The sequence below is a fragment of the Heterodontus francisci genome, chromosome 4 (assembly GCF_036365525.1).
Source record: "Heterodontus francisci isolate sHetFra1 chromosome 4, sHetFra1.hap1, whole genome shotgun sequence".
In the NCBI taxonomy this organism is placed as follows: Eukaryota; Metazoa; Chordata; class Chondrichthyes; order Heterodontiformes; family Heterodontidae; genus Heterodontus; species Heterodontus francisci.
The window spans coordinates 170,490,610-170,508,287 of NC_090374.1; the positions used below are offsets into that span (position 1 = coordinate 170,490,610).

The 17,678-nt window shown below is 48.0% G+C and overlaps 1 protein-coding gene across 10 annotated transcripts in view; it reads left to right on the top strand.

Annotated features, from left to right (window-relative positions):
• LOC137369378 (MOB kinase activator 3B) overlaps window positions 1-17,678 on the top strand; it is a 154,507-nt gene that overhangs the window by 115,044 nt on the left and 21,785 nt on the right. For all 10 annotated transcript variants that reach the window (XM_068030519.1, XM_068030515.1, XM_068030517.1 and 7 more), the window contains one exon: window positions 12,413-12,615. In XM_068030519.1, coding sequence (XP_067886620.1) covers window positions 12,413-12,615 — 203 coding nt within the window. The remainder of the gene's footprint in view (window positions 1-12,412; window positions 12,616-17,678) is intronic.

Here is a 17,678-nt window from a genome sequence, read left to right on the forward strand (position 1 = left end):
AATTACTGTGCTGTTTGATCAGCTTCAACCTATGGGTCAGTTTTTAAAAATTCATTCATGGGATGTGGGCATCACTGGCTATGCCAGCATTTATTGCCCATCCCTAATTGCCCTTGAGAAGGTGGTGGTGAGCTGCCTTCTTGAACCCCTGCAATCCATTTGGGTGTGGCAATAGTGTGGCATTAGTGTGGCATTATCTCCCGTTAGAGCAGAATTGTAACAAGTGAATGAGACTTTAGAACAACATATAATAGATGATAAAACATTGGGTGGAGTGCTGGCATGCCTCACTAGTGTTTCTAACAGACTGTGGCATGGAGTAGTTACATAACAAGTTTGTGTCTATGATTATCCACACAACTATTACGGTCAAATGAGGAGGGGTTGAAGGGCTTCCCTCTTTTCCCTCTTTTCCCTCTCCTTGTTAGACTATAACAGATTTAATTCTTTCTTAAAGTGGATGTACTGGCCAATTCAGTAGGTGTTTAATTACATACTTGCTATGATCATAACAAGAACCAATTGGACAGTGGGAACAGGCTACTGAGTTGGATGATCAGCCATGATCACGATGAATGGCGGAGCAGGCTCGAAGAGCCAAATGGCCTACTCCTGCTCCTATTTTCTATGTTTCTGTGATTCGACAGGTTTTCTTGAGTTAACAAAGAAAGAGATTAACTTTATTGTACCTAAACTGAAGTAATAAAATAATAAACAATACAACGACTTTCACTCACACACATACACATACACACACACACTGGAGGTTTACACACACACAAATAGGTTACAAAGTGGAGAAAGGTAGATTGTTTGAGTTAGAATCCATAAAAAAGGTATACCATCTGTGGCGTTTGGTGAGTCAGCTGGCTTCAAGCTGAATTCAGTGGTCCTGAGGCTTTTATTTTGAAGAGGTCAATTACTGGTCCGCTGAGTCTCTTGGAGATAGCGATGTGGATGATGTACTCCAACGGGGTTTCTGATTGTATGCAAAGGTGGTCAGTAAACAAGCAGGAGTTGAAAGCTTTCACGCTGGAATGGAGAGAGAGAGTGGGACCCCCACTTAAGGTCTGCTCATGTCAGATTCTCTGCTGCAGAGAAAACACCTGCTTAAAAACCACAGATGGGAATGGGCTTGTCACATGACAGTCACTCAGTAATTAAAAACATAGCAGCAGCATTTCTCTCTTGCAAAAATAAAGCAGTTCTTTTAAACTTCCTGGGTCTTGGTTCTTGCTGGGAAATGCACAGCCACTTTGTCTGCCTCCTCACAGTCCTTTACAATATAGTAAATTAGGTCGCCAACTTAAGCTGCCAGCAAAATCATCTTTTTAGCTGGTCTTTTAAAAATGCCTTTTTAATATAAAATATAAATTCAGATCTCCTGTCAGTGATTAAAGAACATTGTCATTCAACAAAGCTTATTGGTGTAACACAACAAACACTGGTTCCTGGCCATGTTGTCAAGGAGAGGTATTAAATGAAGGCTAGGAACTTATCCACAGATAGAGGAGAAAGACAACACAGTCCATCTTGCACATCCTTCAGTGGATGGTTATGGAAAACGTTGGCAGAGGCTGAATGTCCAAAGGAAGTAATACATGGTGTGAAAGGAACATGGAAAGGACAAATGGAAGTGGATGAGTTTTTAACAGTTATAACCTCATTGTTTTATTCATATTTTAAAATTCATTTCGTGTGGTGTTGATGAACATGAATTGTGGAGTAACCTTCAGGTATCTGGTGGACAGAATCCCTTCAAAGCCCTTTACCCGCTACTTGGAAGAGCCAGTTAGTGTTGTGCCAGTAATCGGGACATGCATGTGAATGTTTAGTTACATACATTGCATATTTCTATACTTCTCTACAAATGCTCATTATGAGAGATATTAAGAACTTCTAAAGTGGTGGCCATTCTGGACAAAACTCCACTAAATTCATGAAGTTCATATCTTTAAATTACCTACCCTTCCAACCATGCCTCCCAACACAGTTTTCAGTTGTGCCTTCAGCTGTCAGACTCTTCCTTCAGGTTTGCTAGATTGCTTGGTTTAAAGAGCTCTCCCTACTTTAAGTGATGCTGTAACAACAGGGAGCACACTATTGCCAGGTAAGACAGGTCATACCTGTCATACAGGTCATACCCCACACCTCAGACCTCACTGTCCAACATCCCACTGTCCACACCTCACTGCGCTCACCCCACTGCCCAACACCCCACTGCCCAACACCCCACTGCGCTCACCCCACTGCCCAACACCCCACTGCCCAACACCCCACTGCCCAAGACCACACTGCCCAACACCCCACTGCGCTCACCCCACTGCCCAACACCCCACTGCGCTCACCCCACTGCCCAACACCCCACTGCGCTCACCCCACTGCCCAACACCCCACTGCCCAACACCCCACTTCCCAACACCCCACTGCGCTCACCCCACTGCCCAACACCCCACTGCCCACACCACACTGCCCCACACCCCTCTGCCCACACCCCACTGCCCCACACCCCTCTGCCCACACTGCCCCACACCCCACTGCCCCACACCCCTCTGCCCACTCCCCACTGCCCCACACCCCACTACCCACACTCCACTGCCCACACCCGACTGCCCACACCCCACTGCCCCAAACCCCACTGCCCCACTACCCACTGCCCGACACCCCACTGCCCGACATCCCACTGCCCGACGCCCCACTGCCCGACACCCCACTGCCCACACCCGACTGCCCACACCCAACTGCCCACACCCCACTGCCCACAGCCCACTGACCGACACCCCACTGACCGACACCCAACTGCCCACACCCCACGGCCCCACGCCCCACTGCCCCACACCCCACTGCCCGACCTCCCACTGCCCGACGCCCGACTTGCCACACCCAACTGCCCACACCCCACTGCCCACAGCCCACTGACCGACACCCCGCTGCGACACCCCACTGCCCACACCCCACGGCCCCACACCCCACTGCCCACACCCCACGGCCCCACACCCCACTGCCCCACACCCCACTGCCCGACATCCCACTGCCCAACACCCCACTGCCCCACACCCTACTGCCCACACCCCACTGCCCCAATCCCCACTGCCTGACACCCCACTGCCCGACACCCCACTGCCCACACCCGACTGCCCACACCCAACTGCCCACACCCCACTGCCCGACACCCCACTGCCCAACACCCCACTGCCCCACACCCCATTGCCCGACACCCTACTGCCTCACACCCCACTGCTCCACACCCCACTGCCCGACACCCCACTGCCTGACACCCCACTGCCCCACACACCACTGCCCGACACCCCAATTCCCGACGCCCCACTGCCCGACACACTGCTGCCCACACCCCACTGCCCCACACCCCAATGCCCCACACCCCACTGCCCCACACCCCTCTGCCCGGCACCCCACTGCCCAGATCCCAATGTGCACACCCCACCATCCAAAACCCCACTTCCCCAACACCCCAGTGCTTGACACCCCACTGCCCCACACCCCACTGCCACACACCCCTCTGCCCGACACCCCTCTGCCCACACCCCACTGCCCGACATCCCAATGCCCAACACCCCACTACCCCACACCCCACTGCCAACACCCCACTGCCCACACCCCACGGCATCACACCCCACTACCCCACACCCCACTGCCCGACATCCCACTGCCCAACACCCCACTGCCCCACACCCCACTGCCCACACCACACTGCCCCACACCCCTCTGCCCACACCCCACTGCCCCACACCCCTCTGCCCACACCCCACTGCCCCACACCCCACTGCCCCACACCCCTCTGCCCACTCCCCACTGCCCCACACCCCACTACCCAGACCCCACTGCCCACACCCAACTGCCCCAAACCCCACTGCCCCACGCCCCACTGCCCGACACCCCACTGCCCGACGCCCCACTGCCCGACACCCCACTGCCCACACCCAACTGCCCACACCCAACTGCCCACACCCCACTGCCCACAGCCCACTGACCGACACCCCACTGACCGACACCCAACTGCCCACACCCCATGGCCCCACACCCCACTGCCCCACACCCCACTGCCCGACCTCCCACTGCCCGACGCCCGACTTCCCGACACCCCACTGTCCACACCCGACTACCCACACCCAACTGCCCACACCCCACTGCCCACAGCCTACTGACCGACACCCCACTGCGACACCCCACTGCCCACACCCCACGGCCCCACACCCCACTGCCCACACCCCACGGCCCCACACCCCACTGCCCCACACCCCACTGCCCACACCCCACTGCCCACACCCCACGGCCTCACACCCCACTACCCCACACCCCACTGCCCGACATCCCACTGCCCAACACCCCACTGCCCCACACCCCACTGCCCACACCACACTGCCCCACACTCCTCTGCCCACACCCCACTGCCCCACACCCCACTGCCCGACACCCCACTGCCCGACACCCCACTGCCCGACACCCCACTGCCCCACACCCCATGCCCGACACCCCACTTCCCGACGCCCCACTGCCCGACACACCGCTGCCCACACCCCCTGCCCCACACCCCTCTGCCCACACCCCACTGCCCCACACCCCACTGCCCGACACCCCACTACCCCACACCCCACTGCCCCACACCCCACTGCCCGACACCCCACTTCCCGACGCCCCACTGCCCGACACACCGCTGCCCACACCCCTCTGCCCACAACCCACTGCCCCACTCCCCGCTGCCCCACACCCCACTGCCCCACACCCCACTGCCCACACCCCACTGCTCACACCCTGCTGCCCACACCCCACTGCCCCAAACCCCACTGCCCGACGCACCACTGCCCGACACCCCACTGCCCGACGCACCACTGCCTGACACCCCACTGCCCACTCCCGGCTGCCCACACCTAACTGCCCACACCCCACTGCACGACACCCCACTGCCCGACACCCCACTGCCCCGCACCCCATCGCCCGACGCCCTACTGCCCCACACCCCACTGCCCCACACCCCACTGCCCGACACCCCACTGTCCGACGCCCCACTTCCAACACCCCACTGCCCGACACCCCATTGCCCGATGCCCCACTGCCCCACTCTCCACTGCCCACACCCCACTGCCAGACGCCCCGCTGCCTGACACCCCACTGCCCACACCCCACAACCCACACCCCACTGCCCGACATCCCACTGCCCCACACCTCACTGCCCGACACCCCACTGCCCCACACCCCACTGCCCGACATCCCACTGCCTCACACCCCACTACCTCACACCCCATTGCCCCACACCTCACTGTCCGACACCCCACTGCCCAACACCTCACTGCCCGACATCCCACTGCCCCACACCCCACTGCCCCACATCTCACTGCCCGACACCCCACTGCCCCACACCCCACTGCCCCATACCTCACTGTCCGACACCCCACTGCCCCACATCCCACTACCCCCACACCTCACAGCCCCACACCCCACTGTCCCACACCTCACTGTCCGACACCCCACTGCCCCACACCCCACTGCTCACACTAGTCTGTTCACATACCACTGCTCACACCCGACTGCTCACACTAGTCTGCTCACACCCGACTGCTCACACTCAACTGCTCACTCCCGACTGCTCACACCGCACTGTTCACACTCCACTGCTCACACCTGACTGCTCACACCGCACTGCTCACACTCCACTGCTCACACCACGCTGCTGACACTCCACTAGTCTCACCCGACTGCTCACACCGCACTGCTCACACTCCATTGCTCAATCCTCACAATTCACACCCCAACGATCACAACCCAACGCTCACACCCCAGAGCTCACACCCGACTTGGAGGCGGGCAGCTGATCTATTAATTTTCCAACTGGTCTAAAATGGTGAACAGACTTAACCAATGAAGTGAATTGATATTAAATGTCGCCAAGGTTTGCTTCCAATTTGAAATATAGGAAATTCAAAATACTCCCTTTGTGTCATTGGGAAATTTGAATATAAGGCTTTCTATCCCATCATCTAAGTCATTAATAAATACAGTAAATGGTTGAAGCCCCAACACAGATCCTTGCAGGACACCACGAGTCATATCCTGCCAATTACAGTACCTGCCCATTATCCTTACTGTCTCTTTCCTGTCGCTCAGTCAATTTCCTAACTAGGTCAATAATTTGCTTTCAAGTCCATGAGCTGCAACCTTTGCTCACAGTCTCTTGTGAGAGACTTTATTGAGTGCCTTCTGGAAGTCCATAGAAATAACATCCAGAGACATTATTCCACTGTTCCAGTCACCTGTTCAAAAAACTCAATTAGGTTCATCAGGCATGACCTACCCTTTATAAATCTGCTGGCTTTCTCTGCCAGCTGAAAATTTTCATTAACATCAGAATAAATCTGATCATAAAAATCTCATGCCGACTCAGATGTCTTTTTGTATCTGGCAGCCCAATCTGGAAACAAACTCGAATCCTCCATTCATTCCTTCTCCCAAAGTTTTGTAACCACCTGTGTTAGCTTGCACTGTTTGTGCCCACCTGGCACAGCGCTGTACATGGCACACCTCAGGCATGGCAATCTTGCTAAGTCTGAGCCACACCTCATGAGCTCCTGGAGTGTCATACCCAAGTAGCTAATTGTTGCGGTCTGTTTATTATATCAGTGGGCCTCCTACAACCTCTGCAGTCCTGGGCTGCTCCCATGCTGTATACCAGAAAACTCCCAATTTCAGCTGATATAATGCCAGATGCAATCTGGAGTCTACTTATAGTTATTATTTTTCTTCCTCACTACCCCAATCTCCAATCCATTGAATATCTCAAGATTGGCTTTTAACGTGCGCACGTTTTTTCTTTCTTCTTGCGAACTTCTGTGAAATCATTTTAGGATGATGATGTTTGGACTGCCTCGTGCTGTACAGACAGACGAACTATTCAGTTAGCTTTGTTGTGCTGGTGTTGCATCCCTATTTCCAAATCTAATTTTACATCTACACTCAGGGAAATATGCCTTAATATTGGGAGGAGAAAATGGAGATGTGAGCTCATAGTTTGTGGTTTCAAACTATTTGAATGTTTTGGTAAATTGGCCTTAACGCAAATATTTACCAGGCAAGAAAAGAATAGGTTTGCTCTAACACGTGTCAGCTCATGTCAAAGTGCAGTACACAAAAAACTCAGAGCAGTAGGATGAATCCTTGGAATGCTCAAAGCTCTTCACATCATGTAAAATATGCACTTATTTCCTATCCTGTGGTCTGTAGAAAAATTATTTCTTTTACTGTCCTGAACTGATTATGCTAAACAAGAAAAATGGTAAGAACTATTGAACATTTCATAAATCCCAGGCAAATGCTGAATATTCTCCAATCTTTTTCACTAAACATCCTGGGTTTCCCAAAAGACTAATTGACTTAATTGGGCAGACTCTATCCTTGAAAAGCATGTGCTTAATCATTCACATCACAAACAAATTTCCCTCCAAATCACTCACCATCCTGACATGGACATGTATCGCTGTTCAAGGAGAATGCCCAAAGCCACCTCCTGGCAAATAGGAATGGGCGATGAATGTGACCTTGCCAACATCACCCACATCCAGAGAACAAGCATAAAAAGCTATCTCTGGCAGTACAGCGATGCTGTTGGCAGCAAGTGTTAATATTCACTGCAGTGAGAACTTCCCTAGTACATTTTAGAATTTTTCAAAACAGGAACATAGGAACAGGAGTAGGCATTCAATTAACTCAATTCAATTAGATCATGGCTGATCATCTACCTCAATGCTATTTTCCCACGCTATCCCCATATCCCTTGATGTCATTAATATCCAGATATCTATTGATTTCTATCTTGAACATGCTCAATGATTGAGTTTCCACAGCCCGCTGGGGTAGAGAATTCCAAAGATTCACCACCCTCTGAATAAAGAAGTTCCTCCTCGTCTCAGTCCTAAATGGCCTGCCCCTTATTCTGAGGCTGTGTCCTCTGGTTCTAGACTCAGCAGTCAGGGGAAACATCCCACCTACAATCATCCTGTCATGCCCTGTAAGAATTTTGTAAGTTTCAATGAAATCACCTCTCATTTTTCAAAATTCTAGAGAATACAGGCCCAGTTTCCTCAATCTCTCCTCGTAAAACAATCCCGCCATCCCAAGGATTAGTCGAGTGAACCTCCGCTGCCCTCCTTCTGTGGAGACATGGTCAGTGCAACATTGACCTCATTCCACTCTCCTCCTTGCTTTACTTTTTCTGATGGAATCGCAACCCACCCAATCCTCATTTGCCATCTAACCCACAATAGATGATGTGAACACCAGAAAAAACAGGTTAAGAGCTCTGGTTGAAAATACCACTCATTACTCCCATCTTGCATTATCTCCCAAACTGGGCAGTGTTTTATTGCAGCTGCTGGAGTGGAATAGGTAGGTCACCTTGTAATCTGCTAGTATTTTAAAAGCAGAATTAATTTTCACCTGTTTTTCAAATTATTAGTTTAGAGATTAAACAATGTATCCCTCCAGTCACTTGAAAAATCTTACATATTACCTCTGTTTTGGGAAAGAAGAGCCCTCGCTAGCAGTTCTCAAGTTTAGTTTAGAGATACAGCACTGAAACAGGCCCTTCGGCCCACTGAGTCTGTGCCGACCATCAACCACCCATTTATACTAATCCTACACTAATCCCATATTCCTACCACATCCCCACCTGTCCCTATATTTCCCTACCACCTACCTATACTAGGGGCAATTTTTATAATGGCCAATTTACCTACCAACCTGCAAGTCTTTTGGCTTGTGGGAGGAAACCGGAGCACCCGGAGAAAACCCACGCAGACACAGGGAGAACTTGCAAACTCCACACAGGCAGTACCCAGAACTGAACCTGGGTCGCTGGAGCTGTGAGGCTGCAGTGCTAACCACTGCGCCACTGTGCCGCCCAAGTTACAAGCCGCAGTGGTTGATAGCTGAGACACTTCATTAAACTATAAAAATGAGGCTTTAAATTTAGAGGAATTGCCAGGAGTAAGAGGGTGACTGCTTAATTGAGCATAAATGATGCAGGGAGATTAGTGCAATCATATATAAAAAGCACAGGATTACATTGGATGTGCTTTTGATTTTACTTTTGTGAGAAAATTTTTCGAATACAAGATTTGATGCATTTTGTAATAGGTTCTGTTTTGTGTGTGAATGATCTGCAAACAAAGTAGCTCTACATTGCGATGAACCTTTTCAGTTTTAGCTACTGCAGACACTGAGGGACCATCTGTAATTGTTAACATTTTCACAGAAAATCTCAGGGGGAGGGAGGACAAAAAGTGACGAAGGAGAAAATGTATATAAAATCAATTTTCATTATTATTGACAGCATGCTTATGTAGGGGCTAAGCAAAGTGAAAAACAAACATACTTTGTATTCGTGAAAAAGATGAGAAGTATCATTGGCCTCACAGTATATTAATAGAAATTATTTTCAAGTGCACATCTTACAGGATTGTAGTTGGCTGTTTTTGAGGGAACTAGTGTTGGCAGATTTCTATTCTCCCCAGTAGCTTTTGGCACAATAAAGTTAGATCTTATTTTATATTTTAAAACGTTGTGGCGTAATATGCTGATGTGACAATTGTGTAGTATTGGTGCATATGGGATAATGAGCATCGGTCAGTGGTAACTAGTTTTAGGTTTTGTTTTGCTGGAATAAGCAACAACTGTACACATTTTTGGAGGCATCGTGCCTTTAATCTGAAATACTTCTGTGGAGATGCTCCTTTTGGATGGGTTGTGTGGTGAACACTGAATATTCATCTTGAGAGACACACTTTTCCTGCTAATTTCATAATATTCTACTTCAATTCACAGTACATACCAAAGACCCATTAATAATTACAATGCAGTGATTTAATCAGGAAGTTCAAATAAGACCCTAAAAAGCAACAGAAAATCTAAAATAAAAACAGAAAATGCTGGAAATACTCATCAGGTCAGGCAGCATTTGTGGAGAGAGAAACAGAGTTAACGTTTCAGGTTGATGATTGATCATTGGAACTGGAACATTTTCGATATGTGATAGATTTAAGCAAGTACAGAGGCAGATAAAGTGGGATGGAGGGAAGGAACAAAGGGGAAGGACTGTCAAGGGGTAGAAGGCAGGAGAGATTAAATGACAAAAGGGATGATGGCGGCTCACGACCACTTTCTCAAGGGCAATTAGGGATGGGCAATAAATGCTGGCCTAGTCAGTGATGCCCACATCACATGAATGAATTAAAAAAAAGGCAAAAGGGAATGGTAATGGGACAAGTAAAGAAACAAAAGAAGAGTCCAGAGGAGGTATAAATGGAAACAGCAGAATCATCACTAACAGCTGCCATCCAAAAAAACAGGGGCAGAGGTTATGATCTGAAATTGTTGAACTCAATGTTGAGTCCAGAAGGCTGTAAAGTGCCTAATCGAAAGATGAGGTGCTGTTCCTCAAGTTTCTGTTGAGTTTCATTAGCACAGTGTAGGACGCTGAGGACTGAGAGGTCAGAGTGGGACTGGGCAGAGAATTAAAATGGTGGGCGACTGGAAACTCAGGATCATTTTTGTGGACTGATTTGGTCTCCCCAATTACAGGAGACTGCATCATGAGCAGCAAATACAGTATACTAAATTGAAAGAAGTACAAGTAAAACACTGTTTCACCTGAAAGGAGTTTTTGAGACCTTGGACACTGGGTAAAAGGGCAGGGGTTGCATCTGCTGTATTTGCACAGGAAGGTCCTGTGGGAGGAGAGTGTCTTTTGGGGGTGATTGAAGAGTGGACCATGGTGTCGGGGAAGGAAAAGTCCATTCAGAATGCTGAAAGGGGAGGGAAACGTGTTTGGTGGAGGTTGAAATGTCATTGAATGTGGAAGCTGATAGGATGGAAGGTGAGGTCAAGGGGAACCTTACCATCGTTTGGTTTTGGGGGGAAATTTTATTCAATTTACGATTTTGTTTTGGTGGTAGCAAGTAGGATGTTAGAAGGGGGTTACTCACTTTGTGAATAATGTTTGGTGACATCTGCACTGAACAATTGTCAATTTGTCATCGAATAACCAAGTTTTTTGAGTGCTAGTCACACAATTGATTACATGGAAAGTAACAACCAGTATATATAATCTCTGTTGAATAAGGTAGAGCTATCAAATCTAAATAGAAACCATGCTGCTTGTTCGTAATGGTTTTAATGAATGTCCGTAATGCTGGCAAACAAGCATCAACCCCAAATACAACTCATATTGCCACTTGGAAAATGAAAACTGAGCATGTCACAGGGGTCATCAATTGGTCACGCACCAAACCTTAAATCAGGCAAATGAGTTTGTCCGTGAAGCATTGGCTGCTTCTGTGGCCTGAGAGGTTGCTGAGAACTAGACTGTGATCAGAATCCCATGAAAGCACGCTGCATGCGATTGGTGGCAGCCTGTTACTGCCCCCAGGTTATCCCAAGAGACCACAAAGAGTGGCAGTTCATGAATATTGCTTTTTTTTTGTTGAGTGGCTGAAAAGCTGCTGTTCAATCCCTTACTTGCTTCATATTTACCAACTGGTGATGGACAATCTAGTGATACTCCTGCACCTCAGAACATTGGAGGATTACCTTTGAATCACGTGTCAGGGTCTTGCATTTCTAATTGCTTGGTTCACATTGTTGCCCATTCGAGAAAGTTTCCGGTCAGTTCAGGTCTTTAGAAGAGCGGTCTCCCCAGGGACTAGACTGGGAGAGTTTGTGCTATCACAGTGGTGATATCTGTGACAGCATCATCTATCACAATGGTAGCAGAAATGTCAGTGATTGGTGAGGTCATTGTGCCATTAGCTATGTGTTTATAAAGATCCTGTGATATGGACGATGCTGCCCCTTTAAGTAGCCAAATGGTCTCTAACATTTATACTATCTTGTGTAAGGGAATTGTTTGTCTCTTTCTTATTCAAAAGGCAGTGTCACCAGTCAGTTTTGTAAAACATTTGGGTTGTTTTTTTCCCCAGGCCACACATTCCTAGTTCACAGTGGACTTTTGGATAAATTGCTTACTTAAAGTATAAAGGAACATTATTTCTTCATGGTGTAAACAAGTGAGGAAATCTGTTGATTTTCCTTAATTCCCTTCAATGCCAAGGCCTGAGCAAAGAGCAATGGTAGCTTCCTTAACAAACCAAACCTGCTGGGATCAGGAGACAGTGCCAGGAAAAGGAATCAGTGTCCTTGTGAGCAAGGAGGAACAGGAGTGCTGCTCCCTTCCCCACAAGGAAACCTGTGGCCTCCCCTTTGAAACTAATATATCTGGGGATACTCTGGGTCTAAACTGATGGGGTTGTGAGGAAGCTGCATACTGTATTTACCTTGAATGGTCTCCCAACAGGCCAATGTTTCATCGTACTTTGTTCTTTTCTTTCCCATTTTTGTTTCACAGGAATTCCCTTTCCCAAGAACTTTCTTCAGATCTGCAAGAAGATTCTCTGTCGACTCTTTCGAGTCTTCGTTCATGTTTACATTCATCACTTTGATCGGCTTGGCACCATGGGAGCAGAGGCACACATTAATACGTGTTATAAGCACTTTTATTACTTTGTAACAGAGTTTAACCTCGTAGACCGCAAGGAATTAGAACCTTTGGTATGTACTGCTATAAAGCATCTTCTACATGATCCCTATTCTTTAAGCAAGTATTAATTCATTTCCAAATCAGGTCAAAACAGCACATGTAGACTGTCAGTAGAGTTTACTGCCCTTAAACCATCCCTGTCTGAGTTACCATCCTCAAAATAGTTGCCTGAAACACCTGTGAGCAGCAGTAATGGAAGTAATGGGAAGAACTTTTTTTTTTATTTGTTCGTGGGATGTGGGTGTCACTGGCTAGGCCAGCATTTATCCCTAATTGCCCTTGACAAGGTGGTGGTGAGCTGCATTCTTGAACCGCTGCAGACCTTGGGATGTAGCTATACCCACAGTGCTGTTAGGAAGGGAGTTCCAGGATTTTGACCCAGTGACAGTGAAGGAACGGCGATACAGTTCCAAGTCAGGATGGTGTGCATCTTGGAGGGGAACTTGCAGATCATGGTGTTCCCATGCCTCTGCTGCCCTTGTCCTTCTAGGTGGTGAAGGTTATGGATTTGGAAGGTGCTGTTGAAAGAGCCTTGGTGGGTTGCTGCATTGCATCTTGTAGATGGTACTGCTGCCACTGTGCGTCGGTGGTGGAGGGAGTGAATGTTGAAGATGTTGGATGGGGTGCCAATCAAGTGGGCTGCTTTGTCCTGAATGGTGCTGAGCTTCCTGAGTGGTGTTGGAGTTGCACCCATCCAGGCAAGTAGAAAGTATTCCATCACAATCCTGACGTGTCTTGTAGATGGTGGACAGGCATTGGGGAGACAGGAGGTGAGTTACTTGTTGTAGAATTCCTAGCCTCTGACCTACTCTTGTAGTCACAGCATTTATGTGGCTGGTCCAGTTCAGTTTCTGGTCAATAGTAACCACCAGGGTGTTGATAGTGTAGGGTGTTTAGATTAGATGTTTAGATTCTCTCTTGTTTGAGTTGGTCATTGCCTGGCACTTGTGTGGCATGAATGTTATTTGCCACTTATCAGCCCAAGCCTGGATATTGTCCAGATCTTGCTGTATCGGGACACGGGCTGCTTCTGTATCTGAAGAGTCGCAAATGGCACTGAACATTGTGCAATCATCAGCGAACATCCCTACTTCTGACCTTATGATGGAGGGAAGGTCATTGATGAAGCAGCTGAAGATGGATGGGGCTAGGACAGTACCCTGAGGAACTCCTGCAGTGATGTCTTGGAACTGAGATGATTGACCTCCAACAACCACAACCATCTTCCTTTGTGCTAGGTATGACTTCAACCAGGGGAGAGTTATCCCCCTGATTCCCATTGACTCCAGTTTTGCCAGGGCTCCTTGATGTCATACACAGTTAAATGCTGCCTTGATGTCAAGGGCAGTCACTCCTACCTTACCTGTGGAGTTCAGCTGTTTTGTCCATGTTTGGACCAAGGCTGTAACAAGGTCAGGAGCTGAATGGCCCTGGTGAAACGCAAACTGAGCGCCAGTGATCAGGTTATTGCTGAGCAAGTGCCACTTGATAGCACTGTCGATGACACCTTCCATCACTTTACTGATGATTGAGAGTAGGCTCATGGGGCAGTAATTGGCCAGGCTGAATTTGTCCTGCTTTTTGTGGACAGGACATACCTGGGTAATTTTCCACATTGTCAGATAGATGCCAGTGTTGTAGCTATACTGGAACAGCTTGGCTAGGGGCGCGGCTAGTTCTAGACCACAAGTCTTCAGTACTACTGCCAGAATGTTGTCAGGGCCTATAGCCTTTGTAGTATCCACTGCCTTCAGCCGTTACGATTTCACATGTGAATTGGATTGGCTGAAGACTGGCATCTGTGATGCTGGGAACCTCTGGAGGAGGCCGAGATGGATCATCCCACTCGTCACTTCTGGCTGAATATGGATGACAATGCTTCAGTCTTGTCTTTAGCACTGATGTGCTGGGCTCCCCCATCGTTGAGGATGGGGATATCTGTGGAGCCTCCTCCTCCTGTTAGTTGTTTAACTGTTCACCACAATTCATGACTGGTTGTGGCAGGACTGCAGAGCTTAGATCTGAGTTGATGGTTGTGGGATCACTTAGCCCTCTCTATGGCATGCTGCTTCCGCTGTTTGGCATGCAAGTAGCCCTGTGTTGTAGCTTCACCCGGCTGACACCTCATTTTTAGGAATGCCTGGTGCTGCTCCAGGCATGCCCTCCTACACTTTCATTGAACCAGGGTTGGTACCCCTGCTTGATGGTCATAGTAGAGTCGGGGATATGCTGGGCCATGAGGTTACAGATTGTGGTTGAATACAATTCTGCTACTGCTGATGGCCCACAGTGCCTTATGGATGTCCAGTTTTGAGTTGCTGGATCTGTTCGAAATCTATCCCATTTAGCATGGTGGTAGTGCCTCACAACACGATGGAGGGTTTCCTGAATGAGAAGGCGGGACTTCATCTCCACAAGGACTGTGCGGTGGTCACTCTACCAATACTGTCATCGACAGATGCAGCTGCGACAGCGAGGACAAGATCAAGTAGGTTTTTCCCTCTTGTTGGTTCCCTCACCATGTGCTGCAGACCCAGCCGAGCAGCTATGTCCTTTAGGACTCGGCCAGTAGTGGTGCTACCGAGCCACTCTTGGTGAAGGACATTGAAGTCCCCGCCCAGAGTACATTCTGTGCCCTTGCCACGCTCAGTGCTTCTTCCAATTGCTGTTCAACATGGAGAAGTACTGATTCATCAGACAAGTGGGGGGGGGGGGGCAGGGGGCGGGCGATAGTAATCAGCAGGAGGGTTCCTTGCCCATGTTTGACCTGATGCCATGAGACTTCATGGGGTCTGGAGTCAATGTTGAGAGCTCCCAGGGCAACTCCCTCCCGAATGTATACTACTGTGCCGCCACCTTTGGTGGGCCTGTCCTGCCAGTGGGACAGGACATACCCAGGGATGGTGATGGTGGTGTCAGGGACTTTGTCTGCAAGGTAAGATTTCCTGAGTATGACTATGTCAGGCTGTTGGCTTGACTAGTCTGTGGGACAGCTCTTCCAATTTTGGCACAAGCCTCCAGATGTTAGTAAGAAGGACTTTTCAGGGTTGACAGGGCTGGGTATGCCATTGTCATTTCTCTTGCCTAGGTCGATGCTAGGTGGTTCTTCCAGTTTCACTCCTTTTCTTAGAATTCATAGCGGTTTGATAAGACTGAGTGGCTTGCTAGGCCTTTTCAGAGGGCATTTAAGAGTCAACACATTGCTGTGGGTCTGGAGTCACATGTCGGCCAAACCAGGTTAGGATGGCAGATTTCCAAAAGGACATTAGTGAACCAGATGGGTTTTTACAACGATCGACAAGGGCTTCGTGGTCACCATTAGACTATCTTTTTAATTCCGGATTTATTAATTGAATTTAAATTTCACCATCTGTCATAGTGGGATTCAAACCCATGTCCCCAGAGCATTAGCTTGGCCTACAGATTACTAGTTCAGTGACCTTACCACTAGGCCACCGCCTTCTCTCAATAAAGCAAATATTTTAATCTTACTAACTCAGAAGATGATGTATTCAAAACTGTTAACATCCCATAAGTACAATTTTAATAATAGAAACAAATTGGTTTGGCTAACTAAGAGTGAAAACTAGCTCTGAAGCATTTTGGAATATCCTGAGGAGGTGACTGGGCTTTAAAAAATGCACATTTTCTCTCCTTTTTTTTCAATTCTATCCTTTTTGTTTCAAGAGTTTGTGACCTTGTTTAATTGATGCATGTTAATTTATCTTGGAAACATAGATCTTAACATCTTTGACAATCTAATTCACCCTATCATAAGTTTTATAGACCTGAAAAAGGTAAGAATTGGTAAACAGAGACTGATCATTTATGCTGTGGGTGGAATATTTCTGGTATTTGTAATTTTCCATCTGATTTGTACTATTTGGAATATTGTGTGCTGAACTCCAAGTATTAGTGGAGTTTCTGACAGTTTGAATAATCCATCCTGTGTTAAACTGAGCAGGAACTGTGTTCTGCTATTAGGAAATTCACCAATTACTCATTGCAAAACAGCCAGGAATGTCACATAATTAATTAACATCTTTAATGTACAAAATGTCCCACTGTGCTTTACGAAGAAATAACAAGATGGGCTATTTTTATTCTTTCATGGGATATGGGCATCACTGGCAAGGCTAGCACTTGTTGCCCATCCCTAAATGCCTTTGAGAAGGTTGTGGTGAAAACTGAGTGGCTTGCTAGGCCATTGCAGAGGGCAGTTACGAATCAACCTCATTGCTGTGCGTCTGGAATCACATGTAGGTCAGACTAGGTCGGGATGGCAGATTTCCTTCCCTAAAGGACATTCGTGAACAAGATGGGTTTTTACGCCAATTGATGATAGTTTCATAGCACCATCACTGAGACTAGCGTTAATTCCAGATTTTTATTCATTCATTGAATTTTATTAATTAATTGTATTTAAATTCCACCAGCTACCATGGTGGGATTTGAAGCCATGTCCTCAGAGCATTAGCTTTGTCCTCTAGATTACTAGCCCAGTGTGATTACCACTATCCCACCATCTCCCTGTAGCATCCAGTCTGACATCCAGTCCTGGATGAGCCATTATTCCCTGCATTGGGAAGATCAAAGACACTTTATCCAATCAGAAATTCAATACCTTTACCATCAATTCCACCAAGTTCCTTGGCTCGCACCAAACTCAAATCCTCGGTATCCTGCTCATCTCGAACCGAGCTTCCGACCCCTTATTCACTCCATCACTAAATCTGCCTTTTTCCACCTCTGTAACATTCCATAGCTCCAGCCCTACTTCTGCTCATCCATTACTGAAATGTTTATTCACTCCTTTACCAAACTTGGCTATTCCAATATAAAAACAAGAAATGCTGGAAATACTCAGCAGGTCTGGCAGCATCTGTGGAGAGAGAAGCAGAATTAACATTTCAGGTCAGTGACCCTTCATCAGAACTGGCAAATATTAGAAATGTAATAGGTTTTAAGCAAATAAAGCGGGGGTGGAGCAAGAGATAACAAAAGAGAAGGTGTTGATAGGACAAGGTCACAGAGAATAACTAACCAGAAGGTCTTGGAGCAAAGGAAAAGGTTA